Genomic DNA, 25800 nt, shown 5'->3' on the forward strand with positions numbered 1-25800 from the left:
GATGGCTGGAGGCTATAATCTTCTGGGAAGCTCTTCGTGAACATTCCTGTTGCTTGCACTAAGATGGCTGCAAGGTCAGGTTCTGCTAGAACTGGAGCATCTACTTCACATGGCCTCTCCACGTGGCTTAGACTTCCTTACAGCATGGCAGCATTAGAGTAGTTGGACTCTATACTTGGTGGCTCAGGGCTCCAAAAGCAAGTGCTAGGGTGACTAAGGCATAAGGCTGCATCCCCTTTTATGACTTCGCCTTGGAATCTCATAGCATCACTTCTGCTGTATTGTATGGTTGAAGCAGTCACAAGCCTGTTGAGGTTCAAGGGGAGGGGACATTGGCCCCACCTTTCAATGGGAGAAGTGTCAAAGAATTTTGGAGCCCTGGTTTAAAACTGCCGCATTCACCAAGACCTAACCAACTGCTGTGCAGGCCAGACTAATGAATTAAATGGGAGTGTGATAGGAATTTCCTTCCATGCATTTTCCAGGTCTGTGATGATAGAACTAATGTCTGAAATTGCCCCCTAAGTATGTGGCATTTCATTTGATTTACACTTTTGTGGGAAGGGGACCTCTAGGGGTTTCCACTTGGGCCTTTCCCCTTGATGGCCTCATTTCATAGGTCAGTAAATCAATGTGGGAATTCTGCTGATTTTTTTTATTTTAGCCATTATGATAAGTGGGTAGTGGTATCTCCTTGTGGATTTAATGTGCACTTCCCTAATAGCTAATGATGTTGAACATCTTCCGATGTGCTTATCTGCCCTCTCTGCCCTCTGTATATCCTCTTCATGAAATGCTTCTTCATATCTTTTGTCTATTTTCTAATTGGATTATTAGAGTTTTTGTTTTTGTTTTTTACTGATGACTTTTAGGAATTTTTCATATGTTCTTTTTTTTTTTTTCTTTTTTTGAGACAGAGTCTGGGTCTGTCACCTGGGCAAGAGTGCCATGGCATCACCCTTGCTCACAGCAACCTCAAACTCCTGGGCTCAAGCAATCCTCCTGCCTCAGCCTCCCCAGTAGTTGGGATGACAGGCATGCACCACCATGCCCAGCTAATTTTTTTAATGTATATTTTTAGTTGTCCAGCTAATCTCTTTCTATTTTTAGTAGAGACGGGGGTCTCACTCTTGCTCAGGCTGGTCTCAAACTCCTGAGCTCAAATGATCCACCTGCCTCGGCTTCCTAGAGTGCTGGGATTACAGGCATGAGTCACTGTGCCTGGCCTCTTTATATATTCTTTATATGAGTCCTTTGTTAGGTATGTGGTTTGCAGATACTTTCTCCCAGTCTGTAGCTTGTCTTTTTATACTCTTAACAAGGTATTTTGTAGAGCAAAAGTTTTAATTTTGATGAAGTCTAATTTATCCATTTTTTCTTTTATGGATTGTACTTTTGGTGCCATGTCTAAGAACTCATCCATCACCAGGTTCTAGGTTCCAAAAGTTTTCTATGTCATCTTCGAAAAGTTTTATAGTTTCACATTTTACATTTAAATCTATATCTATTTAGAGTTAATTTTTGTATAAGGTGTGAGGTTTGGGTTGAAGATGTTTTGTTCTGTTTTGCCTATGGACATCCAACTGCTGCAGTTTGTTGAAAAGACTATCCTTCCTCCACTGAATTACTTTTGCACCTTTGTCAAAAACCAGTTGGATTTATGTGAGTCTATTTCTAGGCTCTCTATTCCATTCCATTTATCTATATGTCTGTCCTTTCACTAATACCACACCATCTTGATTACTGTAGCTTTATAATTAGCCTTGAAATTGTATAAAGAGATTTATGTGTTGGTCTTACATGCAACAACCTTTCAAAACTCACTCATTAGTTATAGGAGTTGTTTTTGTAGATTCCTTGAAATTCTCTATGAAGACAATTATGTCATCTGCAAATCAAGACTATTTCTTTCTTCCCAATCTATATGGCCTTCATTTCTTTTTTTTTTTTTTTTTACCACCTTATTGCACTGGATAGAACTTCCAGTGCTATGTTGAATAAGAGTGGTGAGAGTGAATATCCTTGCCTTGTTCCCAATCTTAAGGGGGAAAGTATCCAGTTTTTCATCATTAAGTATGATGTCAGCCATAGGTCTTCTGTACACACTCTTTAACAAGTTGAGGAAGTTATCCTTCTAGTCTTAATTTTCTGAGAGTTTTTGTTAAGAATTGGTGTTGGAGTCAGTCAAATACTTGTTCTGCATCAATTGATATAACCATATGACTTTTCTTCTTGAATGAGCCTTGCATCTCTGGGATAAACCTTACTTGGTCACAGTGTATAGCTCTTTTTATGTATTTGTGAATTCTATTTGCTAGTATTTTGCTAAGGATTTTTATATCTATATTCAAGAGGCATATTGGGCCGGGCGCGGTGGCTCACGCCTGTAATCCTAGCACTCTGGGAGGCCGAGGCGGGTGGATCGCTCGAGGTCAGGAGTTCGAGACCAGCCTGAGCAAGAGTGAGACCCCGTCTCTACTAAAAATAGAAAGAAATTATATGGACAACTAAAATATATATATACAAAAAATTAGCCGGGCATGGTGGTGCATGCCTGTAGTCCCAGCTACTCGGGAGGCTGAGGCAGGAGGATCGCTTGAGCCCAGGAGTTTGAGGTTGCTGTGAGCTAGGCTGAAGCCACAGCACTCACTCTAGCCCGGGCAACAGAGTGAGACTCTGTCTCAAAAAAAAAAAAGAGGCATATTGGTTGATAGTTTTTTTACCTTTTTCTGGTTTTGGTATCAGAGTAATACTGGCTTCATAGAATGAGTTGAGAAGTGTTTGATTTCGACTTGTGACAACAATTTTGTGCCATTTTAAATACAACAATAGAGGATGTGATGTTAGGATTCTCTCATGAGACATGAGAAAGACTATCATTGATAATAATAAAGTTAAATTCCTATTCAGATGGAAATTAGATGGCTTTCACTCTCAAAGAAGCACTTTATAGATGTCTATATAAGAAAAAGGGAGTTCCCCTATCTGAACTTGTACCATGGCACTCCAGGCCTTTAATTCATATGCTTTATAGATTTACTAGAACAAGAGGTAGGTGGGAGGTGGGAGATATAGGAAGGTGCAGCCCTTTCTCCTCATTATTGTCCTTCATACACATGTGTAGATATCTCCCTGTGTGTGTCCATGATCCAAAATTTTCTTTTCAATTTTCTTTTCATAGCAAATAAGTTAGATGCATAGTTACTTTGCTCATCGTGACATAATTGAAATAGAAACTCTTCTGCAATAGTGGACTTTTTTTTTTTTTTTTTTTGAGACAGAGTCTCACTCTGTTGCCCGGGCTAGAGTGAGTGCCGTGGCGTCAGTCTAGCTCACAGCAACCTCAAACTCCTGGGCTTAAGCGATCCTACTGCCTCAGCCTCCCAAGTAGCTGGGACTACAGGCATGTGCCACCATGCCCGGCTAATTTTTTGTATATATATATTTTAGTTGTCCATATAATTTCTTTCTATTTTTAGTAGAGACGGGGTCTCACTCTTGCTCAGGCTGGTCTCGAACTCCTGACCTCGAGTGATCCACCCGCCTCGGCCTCCCAGAGTGCTAGGATTACAGGCGTGAGCCACCTCGCCCGGCCAGTAGTGGACATTTATTTCCACAAATCCTTCTAGTTATACGATTTATAGTACTTAATGAACTGCCAAATTAAGCCTATTTTAAATAAGTAATACATGGGGAAGCCACAAGGGAATCCACGTGCCAAAAACCACTTGTTATTCAAATTCTCTCCTCTCCCCTTGGCTGGAGTGCCAAGAAGCTAGGATGGGTCTTCATGAAAGGAGCAATTTGGATTTATCTGGCAGGGAGAACAGTACACCCTGAAAGATGCAGGAATGATTACTCATATCACATCTTTGTTTAACCTATCTAGTTAGCCTGGAGATGAATAGTGGGTAACTGCAAAATTAATCAGGTTGTGACTGGTATGCAGTTATTCATCTGACAAATGTTCTTTTTTCCCAGTCAGCAGAGAACATCAGAAGCAGCTTGCTTTCATCTGGTAGGAACAGAAGTACAACCTCAGGGCTATGTGTATTCTCTGGCTCACTGTCATAATCTAGGGTGAATGAAACTTGATTGTCATGAACATCATGCTGGTTCATTGCACTGCTGACATTATGCTTACTGGACCAGGTGATGAAGAGGAAGCAAATATTCTGGATCTTCGGTCCCCAACCCTGGGGCTTCAAACTGGTACTGGTCAGCGGCCTATTAGGGACCTGGCCACAGAGCTCCGCAACTGCTGCCTCTCCCCTCACCCCCCACCCCTGTCCGTGGAACGGGGGGCAGGGGGTGCACAGCAGGAGGTGAGCCGCGGGCTGGTGGAGGGAGAAGCTTCTTCTGTATTTACAGCCGCTCCCCACGGCTCCCATCACTGCCTGAGCTCCACCTCTCCCCACCCCCATCTGTGGAAAAGTTGCCTTCCATGAAACCAGTCCCTGGTGCCAAAAAAGTTGGGGACTGCTCTTCTAGACGTTTTATTAAGACATAAGTATGCCCGGAGGGTGGGAGATAAATCCCAATTGAAAAGCCTGAACCTCAGTGAAGTTTTTAGATGGTCTGAATCATGTTGGGTATCCAACAAGTTGCTGCACTTCATACCCCCTACCACTCAGAAGGAGGTACAGCATTTGCTATGGCTATTTGGATTTCGTAGGCAACACACACTACATTTAAGTATGCCGCACCAATACATTCAGTGAGTAATCTGGAGGGTTGCATGTTTTCTGTGGGACCTAGGGCAAGAAAAGGCTCTATAACAAGTCCAGGCCGCTTGACCCTTATGACCCTGCGGATCCAACATGCACAGAGCCTTTGACATACCTAGAGGCTACATGGAGCCTCTGGCAAGTCTTAATAGGAGAAACATACAGCAGCCCCCTAGAGGTTTGAAGCAAACTGTGCCCTCTACCAGAAAAGAAGTATTTTCCTTTTGATAAACAGCTTCTGGCTTGCTCCTGGGCTGTGGCAATTTGAATGCCTGACCATGGGCATTCAGCTGTCCCTGATAAATTGGGTACTACTTGATCATCCACTGAAAGTGGAATATTTGAGACCAGACTCAAGCAAGTCTGGAAGGTACAGGAAAGTTGCTTGAGCAGGTGTCTCATATCTTTGTGGCCTCTAATGCTACATAACAACCTTTCCTTCAGTTCACACCTATAACGGCATAGGGAGTTCCCCATGACCAGGTGTATTGGTCAAGGTCTCAGAAGGAACAAATGATACACTCAATGGCTTGAAACAAGGAAAGTATAATGAGGGGATTTTTTTTTTATAGAGATGTGAGCAAGGCTAAGAGAATTAGCAATGAGTGAGACTCCCAAGGACTAGCAAAAGTTGATATGGCCACAGCCACTGCTGAGTACTCAACCTGCCCACAGCAGAGACCAACAATAATCTCCCAGTATGGTAGTATTCCCTCAGGGGACCAGCCAACTACCCGGTGGAAGACTGATGAAATTGAACCACATCCATCTCACTCGAATGGGTGCTTATTTTGTACAGGGATTTGCTTTTTTATAACCTAAATTTCTGCTAGCACTCCCATGCACAGACTTACTGGACTGCTTATTCACATTCACAATAGCATAACAGAGCTTCCGACTAAGGAAATCGTTATAGGGCAAAAGACAAATGGTGGTGTGCTCATGCTAATGAGCTCCAGTAGTCTTACCATGTATCTCAGAAGCACCTGGCTTGACAGGATGGTAAGATGGTTGATCTGTTGAAGACTAAGTTACTAACCTAGTGAGGTGAAAATGTGCTGAAAGGCAGAGGTCCTGTCTTATAGGATTAAGTAAATATTTTAAACAGGTGACCATTATGTGGTGCTGTTTCTGCATAGCCAGAATCCATGGGTCCAGGAATCAAGAGAGGAGCAACTCCTAATAATCCACCTGCGAGGTGTTTTTTCTCATCCTCACAACTGTGAGCTCTACTGGTTGAGAGGTCTTTGTTCTCAAGGGAGGAATGCTTCCGCCAGAGATGCAATATTGATTTCATTGAATTGCAGGCTAAGACTGCCACCTGGCCATTGGGGATTCTTTAGGCCACTGAATCAGCAGGCAAACGATGGGTCCTACTGAACTGGCTCACATGATTCACATTAATTCTCAAGAGGAAATAGGATTGCTCTCAAACAGTAGGGTCAGGGAGGACTGTGTCTTGAATTCAAGGGATCATCTGGGGCATCTCCTAGTAATGCCGTGTCCAGGTAGGACCACTGAAGATTCAGACTAGTTAGGAATAAAGGTTTGGGTCACTCATCAGGTAAAGAACTTTGACCAGCCAAGGTCCTGGCTGGAGGGCCGTGGGGTGGGGGTAGTGGAAAAAAGAAGTTACAAACACCAATTACAGTGTCATGACCAGTTATAGAAATGAAGATTTTAGTAGCTGTATGTATGTAAACTTTTCCCATCTCCCTTTTATGTTTTATGGGCATCACTTGATAAGATTAACTTTGAAAATTTTTTCTTTAGGTTATAGGATATTGACAGGGGGTACCTGAACTAGAAGAGGAATGATTATCCTTTAGAGATGGCTACTGTGCCTGATGGAACCTTTGGTCTCCTGTTTTAGGGAGTGTTTATCAGGTTATAGAGAAGATAATAGCATTGTTTTAGTGTGAATAAGTTGTTGTTGCTATAGTAAGTTTATTTTATGTACAAGGGAGTGTGTGGATATTGAGTAGCTGGTCAGGGGAGGGTGTTCTGTGCTAGATATGTATTAATAGTTTCCCTCTCAACTTTCATTTCACCGTTCTTGTATTTGGAGAGGTGGGAAATCTAAAAAAGATATTAAACATTGTCTTGAATCTATATTTGTGGATGTAAATTAAGTTTAGCTAATTAGACACGCTAATGTGAGATTTGGAAAACAGAGAGGAGGCAGATGGTTGCAGTGCTGGTCAGAGTGAAGTGGTCTCTGAGGTGTGAATGTTGCCAGCAATAGTCTCCTAACCTCTGCTTTGCAGCTCTGGTGTGAACCTAAAGCCAAAACTCTAGTGGCAGCCCCTGATTCTGGTTGCTCCAGCACTTCCAATGCCTCCCTAAATCAAATCCCTTTCTGTATGAAACACCTAGAGTGGATTCTGTTCTCTCCATTGAACCCCATGTAATTATAGAATGACAAATGAGCCATGTCATTCTTTTTTTTTTTTTTTTTTTGAGACACAGTCTCACTCTGTCACCCAGGCTAGAGGGCAGTGGTATCAGTCTAGCAACCTCAAACTCCCAGGCTCAAGCAATCCTCCTGCCTCAGCCTCCCAAGTACCTGGGACTACAGGCATTCGCCACTGCACCCAGCTAATTTTTTGTTTCTATTTTTAGTTGGCTAGCTATTTTTTTTCTATTTTTAGTAGAGAGGGGGTCTCACTGTTGCTCAGGCTGGTCTCAAATTCCTGACTGCAAGCGATCCTACCGCCTCGGCCTCCCGGAGTGCTAGGATTACAGGCGTGAGCCACTGTGATGGCCCAGCCATGTCATTCAAAACAGTCATCTCTCCTTGCAAATTTCAGATGTATGGTAGCAGGTTGAGAAGTCTCTTTGTAAGTCATTTGTTTCTTCCAAGTGTGACTTCCAGGTGAAAGGTATTACACCCAGGGGAAAGAGCACTCTAGATCAGGGAGCTGGCAGATGCCACCGAGCATTACATAGATGGTACCCACAAGGAATGGAGGGTTATGTATAAGAGGATGGGCTCTTGAGACAGCCATGGCTGTCTATGGATGACTTCCAAGTTATATGGCTTTGGACAAGTGACATTATCATCCTGTTTTTCATGTTACTCACTTGCAAAATTGAGATAATAATAGGGCCCATTTCATAGGGTATTTGTGTGGACCAAATGAGATAATGCCTGTAAAGTGCTTAGCACAATAACTGGCACTGAGGAAGGTCATGATAAATCTTAGGTGTTTATTATCGTTATTGTTATTATTAGAGTGCTCAGCACACTGCCTGACACAACCAACCTTAGAGCCGCCATCTTTTAAAACCTTACAGTCAAAGAGACTGCAAACAGCACTACCTTTTGAATCTGGGTCATTTGGGTTCATTAGGACATTTAAACAGTTTTGCCAGCAAAGCTTATCACGGAACACAATGATCTTTGCAGGAGGGGCATAAAAACACTCTGCAAACTATCAAGGGGAACAGGGAAGTCCAAGAGGAATCTTTCTTTTCTTCCTCCCTGAATCACGTACACAGCAGATGCGGGGGGGTAGGTTTCAGGGTTCTCCTGCCCCTGAGGCCCAGGGACTAGTCCTTTTGAAGTGGCGGGTCACAGATGGGGAATTAGATCTCAGGGTTCCTTCCGTGTGCTCTCTCACTCGCCGCTCGAGCTCGACTCTTAGAACAGTCAGCCCCCTGGGCCCCTGGGTGAGAGGGGCAGGGCGCCCTGCATAGAGTCCCCCAAGGCACTGCCGCTGGCGTCACTGCACTTGCTCGAAGGAGCTTCCCGGTCTCCGCTCCTTTTCCCATCGTCTTGGGCCGCGGGGCTGCGCCGGTCCCCTCCCGGGGGGCCGCAGCGGCCGGAGGTGGGGGTCGCAGCGGCCGCTCGGGGCGGCGCTGGGCAGGCGGGCGCAGGGCCCGCCCCACCGGCATCCCTGGCCCGACTTCCTCCTGCCGCGGGCGGCCGGCCCAGCTGGAGGAAACGGCGGCGGCGGCCACGATGAGCGCGGGCGACGCCGTGTGCACCGGCTGGCTGGTCAAGTCGCCCCCCGAGAGGAAGCTGCAGCGCTACGTGAGTAGGGGTGCAGCCACTCGCCGGGCCTTCGCGGCCCTGGGCGCTCGCCCGCGGGGTGGCCGCGCGGTGGCCCCGGGAGCCCCGGGGCTCTGGGCGCGCTAGACGCAGCCGCTCCCAGCTCCCGGGACTGCAGGCGAGGCCGATTGACGGAAAGCGAAATCGCACGTCGGGCCAGCGTCGCCGCGGGCCCCGGGCGCGGGCCGGGGCCGGGTAGCTCTCGCCCGCGAGGCTGCGCGGCTCCAGACCACCGCTGGCCGTAGCGGAGCGAGGCGGGTTGCAGCTGAAACCCCAGGCGCCGGGGAGACATCTCGAAAGAGTACCACTGTCTCTGGCGGGAAGTGGCTCTGAGTCCCATTGCCCGGCGAAGGGGACTGACAGCGGGAGGGGACTGGCCTGGGCCAGGCGGGCAGGGAGGCTCCTGCATTACCCTTGGACAGTAAGGAGTGCTGTCTCTCGTCGCTGTCGTCAGACACTTCTGTCTGGAGACCTACACGGTGTACCTCGTCTCTCATCGTGTTGCTTTTCAGCTTTTTCTGCATGCTGACAGCGCGCTTCTCTAGTGCCAGCAGGAACCGTTGACTTTTACTAGTATGAAATTAGGAACACTTGGAAGAGCACATCTTCCTACACATTCCATTACCGTTTTTAAACGCTCTACAGACAGCTCAAACGTTCATTATCTCCATCAGCGTCCTCGGGATAAAGTCTTTAGAACATTCTGCTTAAAGACCTCATTGCGACTGAGTATTTTCAAGCCATTAGGAAGAACCACTTCAGTCCCCAGGGAGTTGCATATAAATAGATATTAGGGCTTCTTGCCTTTTTTACACTGGGAGTAGCTTGATGGATTCATCTTGTTCCTAGTTCCTAATTTCTCTGCAACTCCACAGCATGGTGGTAGGAACAAACTCTCTCATGTCTGCACTCATGTTCTGCTGAACAACATTTTACAGGCATATTGTTGCGTTTAGCATGGAAATATCACAGATGTATAAATACCAAGATTTCTCTGATTAACTGCCAGTGTGTCCCTACATCACTTTTTTCTTTTCTTTTCTTTTTTCTTTTCTTTTCTTTTCTTTTTTTTTTTTTTTTGAGTCCATGAGTCCATAAGCACAGGGTCAAATATCTCACTACTCCTTTGACCTGCACGGGCAGGTGAGGCTTTTGTCACAGAGTGGTACTTGCAGTGCTGACTCAGGGTGGGTTTCCTTGTAGTCCTTTGGACTGAGAGACGTCGGAAGAGTGACACTTACTTTCTGGTAGATGATTCAGAAGGATGATGAGCCTGGAGGGCAAAGTTTATGGAATATTTTTTTTTCCCAGTCTTGTTTTTGTATCTTCTCCTGAGCAGACTGGCCTGGGAGTTTATTGGTGCTTTGTAAACTTTGGGGAGGCCTGGCTGTACATACCTATTATCATACATGGCTCATTCTTTTTAGGTAGTACAGGGGTGTGGCAGAAGTGGGCCCTGCACGGCTTAGAGATGTGTGGGGTATGTAATGACAAGGCGGTGATAGAGGAAACATGACACAAAAGATCCCAGATGTCATCTTGCCAACACTCCAAGACATAAATCTTGATGATTGGGACCTTTTTAAAGGAGGGTCATAGTCTTTTAGATAGTCAATATTCTCTCTCTCTCTCTTTTTTTTTTTTTTTTTTTTTTTTTGCTGAAAGGCATCTGTCCCTGGAACACACCTCAAAAAGAAAAGTCCGTTTCTTCTCTTCGCTAAATTCTGCAGGAATCCTTTTTGCCACTAGATGGCGATCATATGTCACTTTGACGCGACTTGGAAAGTTGGTTTATATTCGACTCCTCGGGTCAGGAGTACTCCTTTCTCCTATTAATTTGGCGCCAACTCTGAACTAGGCAGGCCCGGTGTTACCAGATGGGAGGACAGAGAAAAAAGACTTGATCCCAGTCCTCAAGGACTCCATAATCTATCATTGATAATACAGTAACATAACAAAGCTACTTAGTAGCACGACCAGGGCAATAACTCGGTTCTTTATGCTGCAAGGCCAGCAAGCAGCACCCATTAATGTTTGCTGTTACAAATGGAAGCTCAGTCTGTTTTTAGGCAAATCTTTCAGTCCAAGGTAAGCTTGTACTTCGTCCACTTTGAATCCATCAACCAAGACAATCAGAAAGTTATTTGTCATTGCTCTTTTAAAAGATAGTTAATTCTTTTCTTTTGTATATTTTTGTTTCACAAGTAATACAGAAATGTAGTTATTGTAAAAATTCAAACAATATAGGAATAAATAGAATGAAAAGTGAAGACGCCTTTTAGATTTTGCCCACATCCTACCCTCCCTTTGTACTCCTCCTTATTCCACTCCCCTCCCCAGGGACAACTGTTAGCAGTTTAGTCTAGAAAAATTTCCAGAAAATATATAATTTTCTCCTTGCACAAATGGGATCATATTATACTAATTGTCCTGCAATCTGCTTTTTACATGATTCTGGACATCTTTCCAGGTTAGTACATATAGATTTACTCCATTTTTTTAAACCATTGCCAAATATTCCTTACAAAAAAAGTAACATAATTGAACAATTTCTCTATTGATGAACATTTGGCTTGCTTCTATTTCCCCAATTTTAAAGAATACTATAATAACAGTGATAATAAAGTTATAATAGTTCACATTTGGTGAATGTTTATATGTGCCAGGCACTACGCTAAGAACCTTACTTGTATTAACTCATTTGGTCTTCAAAACAATGCTAAGAGCTCAGTACTGTTTTTGTCTCTGGATACAAATTCTTTGTTGGATATGTAATTTACAAACATTTTCTAGCAATCTGTAGTTTGTCTTTTATTCTCTTTACAGTATCTTTTGTAGAACTAAAATTTTAATGAAATCCCAAATATCAATTTTTCTTTTATGAATCATACTTTTAGTGTCAAATCTAAGAAATCTCACCTAGTCTAAGATCTGGAAGATTTTCTTCTGTTTTTTTCTAAAAGCTTTGTAATTTTACATTCAGATCTATGATCCATTTTGAGTTAATTTTGTACCAGTTGTGAGGTTTATATTATGGTTCATTTTCTCATATACAGATTCCATTTGTTCCAATACTATTTATCAAGTAGACTGTCTACTCCATTGACGTACTTTTGAAACTTTGTCAAAAATCAATTTACCAAATTTATGTAGGTCTATTTCTGGATTCTCTAGTCTGTTCCATTGATCTATTTGTTCATCTTTATGCCAATACTTGATGCTGCTTGATGATAGTAGTTTTAGCCCTCCCACTTTGTTTTCCTTTTTTGGAGTTGTTTTGATTATTTTAGGGCCTTTGCTTTTCTATATCAATTGTAGAACTAGTTTGTCAATTGATTTTGTTAATTTTGTATCCTATAGCTTTGCTAAACTCACTTATTAGTTCTAATAGGCTTGTTTGCAGTTGGAACCTGCAGTATTATAAATATTGCATAGAAAGGATGACAGCAGACATCCATAACTTTTTCTTGATCTTAGGGGGAAAGCGTTCAGCTTTTTGCCTTTTAAATACGTTGGCTGTAGGCTTTTTTGACAGTGCCTTTTACCAAATTGAGGAAGTTCCCCTGTATTGCTAGTTTGCTGAGACTTGTTATCATGAATTAGATTTTGTTAAATGCTTTTCCTGCATCCATAAAAATAATAATATCCTTTTCTTTTTTAATCTGTTACTATCGTGAATTATACTGGTTGATTTTTCAATGTTGAGCCAGGCTTGAACTCCTGGAATAAACTTCAGTTGGACGTGATATGTCATTCTTTTCATAAATTGCTGGATTTGCTTTGCTAATGTTTTGCTGAGGATATTTGTGTCTCTGTTCATGGGGTATATTGATCTACAGTTTTCCTTTTTTGTACTATCTTGCTGGCCTCATAAAATGCAATGGGAAGTGTCCTCTCCTCTTGTATTTTCTGAAAGATATTGTGTAGAATTGGTATTCCTTCCTTAAATGCTTGTTAGAATTAACTATTGAAACTATCTGGGCCTGGACTTTTCTTTGTAGGAAAGTTATTAACTATAAATTTCATTTCTTTAATAGGTAAAGAGCTACTCAGGTTATCCATATCTTTTTGACCGAGATTTAGTAGTTTGTATCTTTCAAGGATTTTCTCTGTTTTATTTAAGTTCTTGAATTTATTTCTGTGAAGTTATGTTCCCTTATTATACTTTTAATGTTTATAGGATTTGTAGTGAGGCCTTCTGTTTCATTTATGATACTACTGTAATTTATGTCTTCTATATTTTTTTTCCCTCATCAGTCAGGATAGAGTTTTATCAATTTTTCTGTTATTTTCTAAAAACCAGCCTTTGGTTTCATTGATCTTCTCTACTTTCTTTCTGAATTCAATTTCATTGATTTATCCTCTTATTATTTCCATCCTTTTGATTGCTTTGGGTTTAATTTGATCACTTCTTCATCTAGTTCCTTAGTGAGGAAACTTAAATTACTCATTAAAGACCTTTCTTATTCTCTAATATAAGCATTTATGTTACAAACTTCAAGTGCTGCTTTTAGGTGCATCCCACAAAATTGGATATGTAGTGTTTTCATTTTTATTCATTTCAAAATATTATTTAATTTCCCCTGAGGGTTCCTCTTTGACCCAAGGGTTGTCTAGAAGTTCTTTGTTTAATTTCCAAATATTGGATTTTCTACATACCTGTTATTCATTTCTAGTTAAATTCCATTATGATCTAAGAACAAAGTATAATTTCTATTCTTTAAAATGTGTTAAGTTTATATTATGGGCCACAATATAGTTTCACTTCATGAATATTACATGTGTACTTGAAAAACTGTGTATTCTTCCCCCATTGGGTGACATGTTCTATAAATGTTAATTAGGCCAGGTTTGCTGATATTGTTGTTCAGTTTTTCGATATCCTTATTGATTTTCTGCTTACTTTTACTATCAATTACTGAGAGAGGGGTACGAAAATGTCTATCTGTAATTGTGGATTTGTCAACAATTTGTCCATTTCTCCTTACAGTTCTATTTGTTTTTCCTTCATGTATTTCGATGTTCTGTTGTTTGTTATACACATTTAGAATTATTATGTTTTCTTGGAGAATAGAAGCCTTTCTTTATCCCTGATACTATTTCTTGTTTTGAAGCTTATTTTTCTTATATAAATATAGCTATCCCAACTTTCTTTTGATATGTGCTTGCATGGTATATCTTTTTCCATTCTTTTTTTTTTTTTTTTTTTTTTTCAAGACAGTGTCTCACTCTGTTGCCTGAGCTAGAGTGCTGTGACATCAGCCTAGCTCACAGCAACCTCAAACTCCTGGGCTCAAGCGATCCTCCTGCCTCAGCCTCCCAAATAGCTGGGACTCTGTGCATGTGCCACCATGCCCAGCTAATTTTTTATATATATTTTTAGTTGTCCAGATAATTTCTTTCTATTTTTTTAGTAGAGACAGGGCTCAGGCTGGTCTCGAACTCCTGAGCTCAAACAATCTGCCTACCTTGGCCTCCCAGAGTGCTAGGATTACAGGCGTGAGCCACTGCTCCGGCCTCTTTTTCCAGTCTTTTACTTCTAACCTCTCAGTGTCTTCATATTTAATGTGGGTTTCTTATATACAGCATATAATTGGGTCTTGCTTTTTTATGCATTCTTACCTTCTTTGTTTTAATTGGCATGTTTAGTTCATTCACACAAAGTATGATTATTGAAATGTTTGGGTTAAAATCTACCATCTTGCTAGCTGTTTTCCATTTGTTTTATCTGTTCTTTGTTTATGTTCTCTGTTTCTGCCTTTTCTTGGGTTAATTGAGCCTTTTTTATTATTCCATTTTATCTCTATTATTAACTTACCAATCATAACTTTTTAATTTTTCAGTCATTGCCCTAGAGTGTAAAATATACATCTTTAATTAGTTAGAGACTTCCTTTAAATAATATTATACTATTATAATATTAGTGGTGTGAAGACATTACAACAGTATATTCCCAATTTCATCCTTACATTCTTTGTGCTATTCTTGTCATGCATTTTACTTTTACATCTGCTATAAACATGATACATTGCTGCTGAATTTGCTTTAGACAATCAGTCATCTTTTCAAGCATTTAGAACTAAGGAGAGAAAATAAAGTTTATTTTCTTTTATTTATTCCATTTCCAGTATGCTTCATTTCTTTGTGTAGGTTCAAGTTTCCATCTGCTGTCATATTCCTTCTGTCTGAAGAACTTTCTTTAACATTTTGTGTAATTTAGGTCTGCTGGCAATGAATTCTCTCAGTGTTTTTCTTTTCCTTTTTATTTTTTCTTTTTGGTCTGAGAATGTCTATTTTTTCCTCATTTTGAAAAATATTTTCACTGGGCATAGAATTATGGATTGGCAAGTTTTTCAAAATTTTTGTTTTGTTTTTCTTTCAGAACATTAAAGATATCATTCCGTCAGGCAAACTGTTAGAACACTCAGTGCTTGAGCTAACACATTAAATCTAGGCTCTCTGGTAAGCCCACTCTTATCAATACATTTAGCTTAATCTGATATTATATTCTGCCTTCCTTGGCCTAACATCCTTAGAGCCCATTTCCATACATTCCAGTGATTTTTAAAGACAGCTTTATGGTGGTATTTTATATGTATGTGTATGTATATATACACACACATATTCACACACACTATAGAATTCACCCATTGTAAGTGTACAGTTGGTAGATTTTGAGAAAACTTATACCATTGTGAAAACATTACTACAGACCAGTTTTAGACCATTTCTAAACTCCCTTGGCCTGTTTGCAGTTACTCCTCACTCCATCTCTAACCCCAGGCAGCAACTGATCTGCTTTCTGTCTCTATAGATTTACCTTTTCTGGAAATTTCATATAAATGGAATCAGAGACTATATGGTCTTTTATGTCCAGCTTCTTTCCCTTAGCATTGACCACACAGCAGGCAGTGCACTTTCTTTCTTTCTTTCTTTCTTTTTTTTTTTTTGAGGCACTGTCTCACTCTGTTGCCTGAGCTAGAGTGCTGTGACATCAGCCTAGCTCACAGCAACCTCAAACTCCTGGGCTCAAGCGATCCTCCTGCCTCAGCCTCCCAAGTAGCTGGGACTACAGGCATGCGCCACCATGCCCGGCTAATTTTTTCTGTATATATTTTTAGTTGTCCATATAATTTCTTTTTTTTTTTTTTTTTGAGACAGAGTCTCACTTTGTTGCCCAGGCTAGAGTGAGTGCCGTGGCGTCAGCTTAGCTCACAGCAACCTCAGACTCCTGGGCTTAAGCGATCCTACTGCCTCAGCCTCCCGAGTAGCTGGGACTACAGGCATGCGCCACTATGCCCGGCTAATTTTTCTATATATAGTTTTAGTTGTCCATATAATTTCTTTCTATTTTTAGTAGAGACGGGGTCTCGCTCTTTGCTCAGGCTGGTCTCGAACTCCTGACCTTGAGCGATCCACCCGCCTCGGCCTCCCAGAGTGCTAGGATTACAGGCGTGAGCCACCGCGCCCGGCCTGTCCATATAATTTCTTTCCATTTTTTTAGTAGAGACGGGGTCTCGCTCTTGCTCAGGCTGGTCTCGAACTCCTGAGCTCAACCAATCCTCCCACCTCAGCCTCCCAGAGTGCTGGGATTACAGGCGTGAGCCACCGCACCGGGCCACAGTGCACTTTCTGAAATTAATTTAAGGTAGAAGCTAAGGTGATTGATTCAAGATCTTTCTTATTTTCTAATACAGATGGTCCCCAACTTATGATGGTTTGACTTATGATTTTATGACTTTACGATTGTGTGTGAAAAGGAAACTGTACTTTGAATTTTCAATAGAAACTGTACTTTGAATTTTGATTCAAAATTCTTTGTAACTATTATAAAATAGACTTTATGTTAGATGTTTTTGTCTAACTCTAAGATAACGCAAGTGTTCTGAGCATGTTTAAGGTAGGTTAGGCTAAGTTATGATGTCCGGTAGGTTAGGTGTGCTGTATTAAATGCATTTTCGACTTAAGATGTTTTCAACTTACAATGGGCTTGTCAGGATGTAACCCTATTGTTAGTTGAAGAGCATCTGTATAGACATTTAGTGCTATAAATTTCCCCCTTGATGCTGGTTTAGTGGCATTCCACAAATTTGGATAAGTTGTGTTTTTATTTTTATTCACTTCAAGATATTTTCTAATCTCCCTTGTGATTTCTTCTGTGATCCATAGGTTATTTAGAAGTGTGTTGTTTAATTTCCAAATATTTGAGGATTTCCCAGATATCTTTCTGTTTTTTACTTTTAATTTAATTTCATTGGGATTAGACAATATAATTTGTATGATTTGAATCCTTTGAAATTGGTCAAGACTTGTTCTATCATCTAGCATATGGTGGTGACAGCCATTGAGGGAGTCTAATAAATATGGTTGGTAGAGTTCCAGTCCCAACTCCAAAGGAGAGCATAGAGGGCTGGTCTTGGGGCAGGGAATTAATACATAAATAACTGGCATAGTGTGAATCGGCACTCCAGATATGCCTCAACTTTTCTCTCATACTTACCATCATCATGTTCTTTTGCTCATCGTTCTGAGAGATGTTCTCAGATTAAGCTTTTAACTCACTAATTTACTCATTTGTCATAACATTCTGCTGTTCAGCCATTGATTGATAATCATGTTTTCATTTTATGTGAACTGTTTCCTTTTCACATCAGCCTGTCCATCTTTTCTGGATATTTCATTATCCTGTGAGAGTTTTCCCTAGCTTATTTAGTATATCCTGGCTTCATCCCTTACATCCATACAGATATTTAGGGAAACAGGTTTCTAGAAAGAGGGAACAGTAAATGCAAGGCTTCCTGAGACAGTAGGAATATATTTGCTGTATTTGAGGAAGAGAGTTTTGAAATTTGGCTTTGAATTCTTCAAGCACTTGATGGTTCTTGATTGTCTGCTCATGTTTGTGTATGAGGATCTAGATCAGTAGTTCTCAATGGGGGTGGAATTTTCCCCCCACATAGGGTTGTCATATTGTCCTATTTAGCAAAAAATAAAATACAAGATACCCAGTTGAATTTGCATTTCAGATAGTAAAAATATAATTTTTAAGTAAGTGAATTTAGTATAAGTACAGCTGTCACCTGGTATTCTCAGAGGATTGGTCCCAGGACCCTCCCCCCATACTAAAATCCGTGGATGCTAAAGTCCCTTATATAAAATGACAAAATATTTGCACATAACTTACGAACATCCTCCTGTATACTTTAAATCATCTCTAGATTACTTGTAATACATAAAACAAAGTAAATGCTATGTAAGTAATTGTTATACTGTATTATTTTATTTGTATTTTTTTATTATTGTATTGTTATCTTTTATTTTTGACTCGTATGTGGAACCGCAACTGTATGTTAACTTTACCCCCAGGGCACATTTGGCAGTGTCTGGAGATGTTTGGTGGGGAGGATGCTACTGCTAAAGACCTTGTAACACACAGGACAACCTCCATCCACCAAAGGAGAATTTGGTCCAAAATGTCAATAGTACCAAGAGTGAGAAATTATGTTCTAGATTGAACAGTTAATTTCTTCAGCTTAAATGAGAATCCTGTTGACAGATATCCATTTTAATTATAGGAGGCTGTTTCTTGTTATGGTGAAGAGGAAGTCAGGGACCTGGGTTGGCTGTACAGGTAGCTTGTTCTCTGGGTTGTGGGCTCCCACAGCAGCTGGAAGTCTTTCTACTTAGGGTCACCACCAAGAGGGGCTCTCCTCTATGAGTCCCCTTTACCCTGGGAGGAGTTCATGGCCCTTCTTTGGAAGTCAGATCACTTGGGTGCCCTGTGATCTCAACTCTTTGACGGACTGAAGAACATTAAGATTCTGTGTTTTGCCCAGCTTTTCTCATTGTGGAGGGAGGGATGGTCTTTGCAACTTTTTACATTCCTAGAAGTGGAGACCCCTTCTACTTCTTTTCTGGGACTGGTTTCTTGATTTTCCTTCCAGATATAGTCCATCCATATACAAGCATATGTACCTCCTTGGTTTTTTACACAAATGGTAGCATATTATATTCACTATTTTGTAACCTCCTTTCTTAACAATATATTTTGGGGACTGGTCCATATCAGCACACATAGATCTTTCTCATTATTGTTAACAACTTCATAATATTTCACTATGTGGAGGTACCATGATAGAATTTTTCTTGTTTCCAGTCTCATGCTGCTATAAATAATACTGTGGTAAATATCTTTGTATAGCAACAGTGCAGGAAAGTATTTGTCCCCCTGCACCCTCTCAAATACAGGGTATTATTATTGAATGTTTTCATCTTTGCAAAAATTGATAGGTGATAAATGGTATCTTGTTTTAATTAAATTTCTTTATGAGTGAGGTTGAGCAGCTTTTCATATATAAAAGTTATTTGTATTTTTGTTTCTAGAAAAATGATCTTAAATGCATCCTAAATCTTAAATCCTTCTTTGGGTCTGTTGTGGGGCAATTCTGTTTATCTTTCTGTCAATTCTTAAACTTTTGTCTTAGTTTTAAAATTGCTATTGAATAGGTAATACATCCACGTTTCAAAAATTAAAAAATATATTTAAAATATACATTGAAAAATCCCATCCCCATATCTGTCTTAATCTACCTCATTTACTCTCACCCCTCAAATAAGCATTTTATTAGTTTTTTCCTCCATTTTCTGTATTTCTTTATATAAATACAAGGAAATATGTATATAGCTTCTTAGTCCTCCTTTTCTTACACAAAAGGCAGCTTACTGTATACACCATTCAGTATCTTAGTCTGTTCATTTAAAATTTTGTCCTAGAATTTTCTCCACGTCAATAACCAGAGTTCTTCACCATTTTTGATAGCTGTATAATATATAATTGTGTGGCTATACTACAGTTTATTCAACCATTTCCTTATTTTGAACACCTGGGTTGTTTCTACTCTTTTGCTTGTTACAACCAATGGCACAACAAATAACATTGTATGTTTGACATGGTGAACTTGTGCAGGTATGTCTGTGGGATAGATTTCCAGAGCTGGGGTTACTGGATCTGTATTAAATAAATTTATAAATTTAGTAGATATTACCAAACGTCCATTTTACATTCCCATCAGCAACATAAAAGAATGCCTTGTCAGAATGTATTGCTAAATTGGGATTTTTGCCATCTAATAGGTGAGAAATGGTATTTCTGTGTAGATTTAATTTGCAGTTCTTTTATTTGGAGGGAGATTGAACATTTCTTTATGTTTGTTTATTTTCCTGTGACCTGTGCTCTTCCTCCATTTTTGGTCTTTGTAGTCTCAATTTCTGGGAGATGGTTATCTTTTTAGATATTTTTCCCAGTTTGTCATTTGTATTTTGACTTTGCTTATGTGTGTGCAAAAAAAAAAATTGTATGTAGTGAAATTTTTCAATATTTTCTTTTATGGCTTCTGTATTTTATGTCATGTGAGGAAGGCCCTTCCCACTTCGTAGCTATAAAGGAATTCACCTATGCTTTCTTCTAGTGCCCATGTGGCTTTATTTTACTGTCTGGTTTTTTTTTTTTTTGTTGTTTTTTTGTTTTTTTTTTTTTGTTTGTTTGTTTTTTTTTTTTGATCTATGTGATTTTTCCTGGTGCAGACATAGGGGATAGATCCAATTTTATGTTCTTCCAAATGGCTATACAGTTGTCCTAACACTACTTATTAAGCAGTTCATCTGTGTCCCACTGATTTTAGGTGCTACCCTTCCTTATCAAATACGAAATTTCCACGTTTACTTTTAGTTCAATTTCTGTATTTTTCTGTTCCATTGGTATTCTATGTCTATTCATGTGCCAATATCACACTTTTTAATTATAGGGGCTTTACAGTTTATTTTAATACTGGTAGGTCTAGTCCCTTTTTATTGTTCTTCTTTTTTAGAGCTTTCCTAGCTATTTTTGCCTTTTTATTTTCCCACATGAACTTTAGAATCAGCTTGCTTAGTTTTAAATGAAAACCTGTTATTATTGGGGAGGGGAGGCAGATGTTAGATTAGATTTCTAAATAACTTATGGAAAATTGACATAGTTATGATGTTGAGACGTTCTGTCCAAGAACATGATATGTCCTTCCAATTGTGTTCAAGTGCACTTTTATGTCTTACAGGAGCATTTCCAAGTTTTTTTATGTTGCCTTTTATGCATTTCTTATTAAGTTTATGCCTAGTATTTTTTCAGTTTTGTTGTTATTGTAAATGGGGATTTTTCTCCATCATATCTACCAACTGGTTGTTGTTTGTATATATTATATAAGATTATTATTTCTGCCTTTGCCTGGGTTCCATAGAAAACAGAACTTGAGCCCAAGTTTATTTGTGCATGCTTTGTTGCGATCATAATCCCAGTGCATTGAGAGTGATGGAAAAAGGGAAGGAGGGAAGGAAAATACAAATTGATGCATTGATGAGTCAGCCACAGCTTCATAAGAAACACAGCCAGTTTTTGGGTCATGTAGGATGTAGTTGGACAGCACCACTGCACCTCAAAATGGTCCTTTGCAGCAAGGAAGGGAGAGAAATTTATCTACCAGTTCTGTTATGGCTCCTGTCTTTTATTGTCTCTTTGGGCAACCACTGGAAAAGTCAGATCTCATATTCTGTGGTGTGGTGTCTTGTCTGAATCTAGAAGTGGCAGAAGGAACAAAGATTTTGAGGGTTTAGTTGGGTTGAGCCTGGGCATGGGAGCTACTGTGACTTCTGCCATGGTAGACATGATGGGAGCTATGCCATAGACCAGCCTTTATTCCAGGGAGACCAAACTAGCCAGGATAAGAGGCACTATCAACAGAGGCCATTGCCCTCCGTTGAATGAGCAGCCAAGGCCTGGAAGGCAGGTGGGGCCAAATTCATCTGAGAGTGTACAAAATCTGTCCCAATACAATTTCCACATGTTAATATTCTATCCCCTTACCTTCAAATTCTCTTACAGTTTGTAGTAGTTATTCAGTTGACTCTTTTGATTTTTCCAGGTATGTAATCATGTTATCTGAAATTGAACTCGTTTTACACCTTTTTTTCAATTGTTATATATCTCATTTTTTTCTCTTGTCCAAATGTGTTGCTCAATACCCCAGTGTGAAACAGTAGTATTGATAATGGACAATCTTATTTTGATCTTGTAAAAGGTGGCTCAATATTAGATAATATATGAATAGAATTCATTGCTTTACTATTAAGAAAGATATTGACTCTGGGGCTGAGAGAATATATATTTTTTCATGTTAGTGAAGTAGTCTGCTGATTTCTTTATTATTGAGTGTTTTTTAATCGAAAATCATTGTTGAATTTCATTGAAAGGTATTTCAACATGTCTGGAGATGATCACATGACCTTTTCATTGAATTTAATAAAGCAATGAATTCTATTCATTTATTATCTAATATTGAGCCACCTTTTACATTTCTGTAATAATGCCCAGTTGGTTAGGATTTTTTTTATTTTTTGTTGAATTATCCATGCTAATACTTTATATTGGGTTTTTACATCAATATTCATAAGTGAGATTGATATTTGGCTTTATTTTCTATATAATCTTTAGCAGATTTTGGCATAAATGTTATACTTGGTTCATTTAAACTTTGCAAATTTGCCATATTCTAGAATATTTTAAGTAGAGTTAGAATTAACAACACTTTAAAATTTTGACAGAATCCCCCTCTAAAACTATACTGGTGCTTTTTGTGTGTGTTTAGATCTTTGTCAACTTTCTCTGTTTCTTCTATGAAAATTGATCTGTGTAGTCTATCTCTCCCTGAGTCAGTTTTGGTAAATTATACTTTCCTGGAAAAGTATCCGTTCCATCCTGATTATCAATTCTTCTACATACAATTTTACAAAATGATTCTTATGATTTTTATTCTCTGTTCCCTTTCTCTTCGTTGATTAGGATAGCTGGTGGCTTTTCTATTTTATTGACTTTTATTTTTGCAGTGAACCTGCTTTTTGTTTATTTTTTTATTTTACTTTTCTTTTGAGATGGAGTCTCTCTCTGTTGCCCAGGCTGGAGTGCAGTGGCACAATCATAGTGCAATGCATCCTCAAACTCCTGGACTTAAGTGATCCTCCTGAGTGGTTGGGACTACAGGCATGCACCACAGTGCCCAGTTAATTTAAAAAAAAAATTTTTGTAGACATAGGGTCTTGCTGTGTTGCACAGGCTGCTCTTGAACCCCTGGCCTCAAGCAATCCTCCCATCTCACCTCCCAAGTAGCTGGGATTACAGATGTAAGCCACCGTACCTGGCTCTTTTGTTTATTAATTAGCTCTATTTTTAAAAATCTTCAAACTCTTTAATTTCTCCTTTTATATTTCTTTCTTCTACTCTGGTGTATTTTAGAAATGGGGAAACTTGGGCTGACCTCATACTCCATGTAAATGTTGTACCAGTCACGCTTTTAATTTGCAAGCAAGCTGATCCTGACTGATTTAAGCAGAAAAGGTGCTTATCACAATGATATTGGATAGCTCATAGAAATGTTGAGAGAGCTGGAGAACCAGCTTTGAGGTTAAACAGCCAGGAAAAAGCACCCCAAACCACAACTCAGAACTAGTGCTGGTGAGAAATCCAGTGCCACTACTGCCTACCTGCTCCATCCCCCTTGTGTTAAAGGGAGCAAGACTGTCTGAGTGATGCCACTTATCTCTATTATTGTCATGAGCCTACCTAACAGTCTATAAGTCTATTAATTAACTGTAAAGTTCACTACCAGCAACACATCCTAGATAAAGGAATAGGGAAAAGAAAGAGGAACGAAAAAGATGGTTACTAACATGCCATAGTAAAGCAGAACAAATGGATGGTTATTCTAGTCCTTGATTCATGTTCCTCTTTTGCTCAGTCAATTATTTAGTGAGGTGACCTAAACCTTCATTCCTAAGGAGTCTGGATCTTCCTTGGTGGTCCCTCCAGTGGGTTTTGGGGGTTGGGAGATTAGGGTACTCAGAATCCTCCAAATATCTCCAAATGTCTTCATTCCAATTCTCAGAGCCCCCAGGCTTTCTTAAGAATGCTCTCAGTTTCACATATAATACCTGGTAGAGTAATTTGGCCACTTGAAGTATTAAACTCTGAAGCTTGTTTTGGGTTATCTCAGCCTGTGGCTGTAAGATATAAGAGCTTCTTTTAGCACTATGACGATCTAGTTTTTTGACCATGCATTGAGCCAAGAATTTAGGTCTTTGAGCTTGTCATCCTTTTTTCTTTAAGATCTCCTGCACGTTTAGAAACAAATCCGTGCATCTGAGTCCTACAACGCTTTATGCCCTCCATTACTATTCTGTGGTAGTGAAATCAGTATCCCACACCACACCCCTCTTCTTCAGGGGCATGTCATTTCAGGTAACTAGATGATGATTTAATTAGGCAAATAAAAACTATTGTGGGATCTGCAGAAACAATCTTAAGGTTAAACAGTCAGGAAAGATTATCAGAATATATGCCCTAGTTGTAAATGAGATGGGGAAAAAAAAAGACCCATCATTTCTAGGATATAATTCCAGTCTGTATAATTAGAGTCAGTCTCTTCTCTCCCAGAAACTTGTCTTTTTTTTTTTTTTTTTTTTGAGACAGAGTCTGGGTCTGTCACCTGGGGTAGAGTGCCGTGGCGTCAGCCTCGCTCACAGCAACCTCAAACTCCTGGGCTCAAGCCATCCTCCTGCCTCAGCCTCCCGAGTAGCTGGGACTACAGCCGTGCACCACCACACCTGGCTAATTTTTTCTACTTTTAGTACAGACGGGATCTTGCTCTTGCTCAGGCTGGTCTCCAACTCCTGGGCGCAAGCGATCCTCCCGCCTCGGCCTCCCAGACTGCTAGGATTACAGGCGTGAGCCACCACACCTGGCCCCTAGAAACTTAAAGGGTGGGGAGTTTCCCAAATATAGAAAAAGGTGTAGATTCTGGGTGACCAAAACAAATGACAGTGTTACTCCAGGTGGGTACTTAGAGTCTGGAAGTCAGTTTGATTGGGATGGAATTTAAAGGTGTCCTTTTTTTCTCTACTCTCTTTCCTGGGCAAGGGACTTACTCTAGAGTATTAATGTGAAGTCAGCAGAAGGGAAAATTATGAGAATTATTTGAGAAAAATGATCAATGGAACTTGTTGATTGCTTAATTATAAGGTATAGCAAGAGAAGAAGTAGTAAAGATTTTGAGTTTGACAGGGGTGAGGACATGGGGAAGGGGAATTAGCCCAGGATGAGTTACAGTAACGCCAACGTTGGCCACATTTTTGGCCATTTGTTATCTGGACACTTCCAGTGACAGGAAATCAGTTACATAATGTGCTTCCCAAATATTAATAATTGTGTGATAGCTCTGACTGAGAGATCTTTAGAATATACAGAACTTATCTACTTCTTTTTCAATTTGAGAGCCCTGCAAATCTGTTCCAGCCATTACTTAGGATAGAACAGTGCTCTGAGTTTCCTCACTGTCCTGTATATTTCCTCTGAACTGGTACCAGAACTGAGTAAACTCCTCCAGATTTAGACTGTCCAAGGCAGAGCAGAGCAGGACAATCACTCCTCATCTGGATGCTGTGCTTCTGAGAAGGCAGCTGGAGATTCCATTAGCTTTGTTCTGGCAGCCGCGCCACACCATTGACTCACACTGAGCTTCCTGTCAAGTGAACTTAGTTTTCCTCTGTGTTTTTGCTAAGCTATCTTTTCTCCAGTCTGTTCTTGTGTTATTGGTGTTTTGTTTAATCCCAGGGACAGGACCTTACACTATTATTGTTAAATTTCATCTTTTATTTATTTATTTATTTATTTGCAATTGTTTCTTCACAGCACTCTGTCAAGATCTTTCTGGACACTGTCTATGTCATGTAGGTGAAAGGGAGCATGGGAGAAAAGACGTAGTTTGAGAGCAGATCGGTGAGACCAGCACATTCAGGCTGGGACATACTGGGTATAAAGTGACTGTGGGATATACAGCAATCATTTGGGTGAATTTGTCAAGATCTGAGGAGAGGGACCTGGGCCTGACATGGAATTTTGGTTGTCACTGGGGAATCGGTAATATTTAAAATCATGGG

At 40.0% G+C, this 25800-nt stretch overlaps 1 protein-coding gene across 3 annotated transcripts in view; it reads left to right on the plus strand.

Annotated features, from left to right (window-relative positions):
* Window positions 1–8691: 8691 nt before the first annotated feature.
* The window catches only part of GAB3 (GRB2 associated binding protein 3), an 81313-nt gene continuing 64204 nt past the window's right edge, over window positions 8692–25800 (plus strand). For all 3 annotated transcript variants that reach the window (XM_069463938.1, XM_069463940.1, XM_069463939.1), the window contains exon 1: window positions 8692–8763. In XM_069463938.1, the coding sequence (XP_069320039.1) occupies window positions 8692–8763 (72 nt within the window). The remainder of the gene's footprint in view (window positions 8764–25800) is intronic.

Source organism: Eulemur rufifrons, chromosome 30 (assembly GCF_041146395.1).
Source record: "Eulemur rufifrons isolate Redbay chromosome 30, OSU_ERuf_1, whole genome shotgun sequence".
Taxonomy (NCBI): domain Eukaryota; kingdom Metazoa; phylum Chordata; class Mammalia; order Primates; family Lemuridae; genus Eulemur; species Eulemur rufifrons.